The sequence below is a fragment of the Rhagoletis zephyria genome, unplaced genomic scaffold (genome assembly GCF_001687245.7).
Source record: "Rhagoletis zephyria isolate East Lansing unplaced genomic scaffold, Rhagoletis_zephyria_1.1 Rzeph_scaffold_52202, whole genome shotgun sequence".
NCBI lineage: Eukaryota > Metazoa > Arthropoda > Insecta > Diptera > Tephritidae > Rhagoletis > Rhagoletis zephyria.
This window is the reverse complement of record NW_016209255.1, coordinates 1-1,966: the sequence shown is the minus strand read 5'-3', so window position 1 is coordinate 1,966 and position 1,966 is coordinate 1. Positions and strand designations below refer to the sequence as shown.

At 37.2% G+C, this 1,966-nt stretch overlaps 1 protein-coding gene across 1 annotated transcript; it reads left to right on the top strand.

Moving 5' to 3' along the window:
• Positions 1-620: 620 nt before the first annotated feature.
• Positions 621-1,955, top strand: LOC108355937 (PR domain zinc finger protein 5-like). The gene is made up of 3 exons (XM_017607069.1): positions 621-858; positions 924-1,779; positions 1,876-1,955. The coding sequence occupies exons 1-3, from the start codon at positions 756-758 to the stop codon at positions 1,889-1,891; spliced, it is 975 nt and encodes a 324-aa protein (XP_017462558.1). The 5' UTR covers positions 621-755; the 3' UTR covers positions 1,892-1,955.
• Positions 1,956-1,966: the final 11 nt, after the last annotated feature.

Here is a 1,966-nt window from a genome sequence, read left to right as displayed (position 1 = left end):
GAGCGCCTGCCGGTAGAGAAGTTTGTAAGAAGCGGCTTGGAAACAAGTCTTTTCTAACCGCTCAGTTGTGGCGGCTATGGAAATTACACTCTTAGACCGCATATCCTACGTGATATATTTACGGTACTGCTTGGAATCCCGTCCATTCCAACAGCATCTAGAATATGCTATCTTAGTTAAATATACATACTATTATATAGCTTAGAAGGAAAAGTGTAACAGGTCAACTTATTTTAAGCATTAAATTTAACTCAACTTTTATTATATATTGCAATACATAATTCAAATGTATATACGTGAATGTATATAGGTAAAATGACTGTAATAAATAAATAAATAAAATAAATAAAATTGTATGTTTATTTCTCGCAAGAAAAGTTTGAATATATATATATGCAAAGAACGTAAATGATCTAACAAAGGGAACAGGCGTAAGTCGGCAGAAACAAAGAACGTAATGACGTTACGAACGTTATGTACGTGCTACGTTCTTTGGTAAATTAAACTTGTTGCATGTAAAGGTATGGCAACGACGCAATCTAATTAGAACATTTAATTAGCAACTCTACATTTTCGGAGTGTGTGTCAAGTCAATCTTTTATTTTTCGTTTTTCCAAAAGTATTGTGATGCTCCTATTGTCTTGCATTCGCGTTTGTGTAAATATTTTAGTGAATCTTACTAATATTTAGGATTATTTATCGACCAATAATTACTTTTCGTAACAATTAAAGTAATTACTTAACATACGGATACAATGCAATCGATTGCGTCTGGTGAAGCGGAGCCAAGCAATGGCGCGGCGACAGATGTATCATTGCGTTTCTATTCATTCTTGCCATGCACACTACCGAAAAAGAGTGAGTAAAATGTAGTTTTATTATAAATTAATGTTTCCAAAGCTATGTAAACATTTTTATTACAGCATTTGCAAGCCCCAAAACAAGTGGTTATTGTACAGACAATAGTGGTGTGCTTGTGATTAACGATAGCGATGATGAGGGTTCATCGACTATATCTGCTGTTTCAGAGCCACAATTTGAGTTTCTGTGCGAAATTGATGTTGATAAGAACATCGCGCTACCTCGGCCCATAGAGCTAAAAGTAGAGTGTAAGAAGGAGCCTGAAGTAGATTTTATTGAAGTTCTGCAAGAGAATGGAAAACAAATAAATGAAAAACAACAATCAATCCACAACGCAGCTACAGCAGATTATAGTGATTGTGAGGATGAGCTATTGGCATTGTGCAAAATAGAACCAGTATGTGACCTTAACGAGGTCTTGCCACACAATGCATCAGCAGAACATGAAAATCACTACATCTACTTCACATGTCCCCAATGTGGGGAGCGTCACGATTCACATCCACACTGGCGACGGCACATTGTGTCGGCGCATCAGCTAGGAGATCAAAAAAATTGGAATTTTAGGCGACGTCCCAACAACGAATTCGAATGCTTTAGCTGCCGTAAAGTATTTACACGTTGCACACTGAAGACATTACAGCAGCATCACTTTACACATTTGCCACACAAAGTGTACCATTGCAAGTTGTGTCCATTCGAAGAGCACAGCATGTTTTTAATGATATCGCATATTATGCTGCATAAGGAAAAAGATGCCAGTAACAGTGGAAATGCTAAAAGTAGTAATGGTGCACCCACAGCACGCGAAATTGCCCTATGGGAACATGAGAGTCGCGCCTTGATTGCATACATTTGTCCAGCTTGTGGCTTAACGTTTGATGCAGAGGATGCCTGGCAGGCGCATATAAACTTCAGGTAAGTAATAAGATGCATTTATAACGATAATTTAAAAGTCTGCAGTTACTATATTGACAACAAAAGATTTACCTTTTGAGATGTCTACTCCCACAGTTCTTTAATTTCCTAATATGGCAGTAATTTTAAGTACAAACTCCCGTTTCGATTTCTTTTTGGAAGCGGCACTTTAGTCTAACCATTTCAC

What these genes read in the sequence shown, in the direction of transcription:
- LOC108355937 (XM_017607069.1), top strand. Translation starts at nt 756, where the DNA reads ATGCAATCGATTGCGTCTGGTGAAGCGGAGCCAAGCAATGGCGCGGCG. An exon ending in ATGCACACTACCGAAAAAGA is followed by an intron (nt 859 to 923) that starts GTGAGTAAAATG and finishes TTTTTATTACAG; the next exon opens with CATTTGCAAGCCCCAAAACA.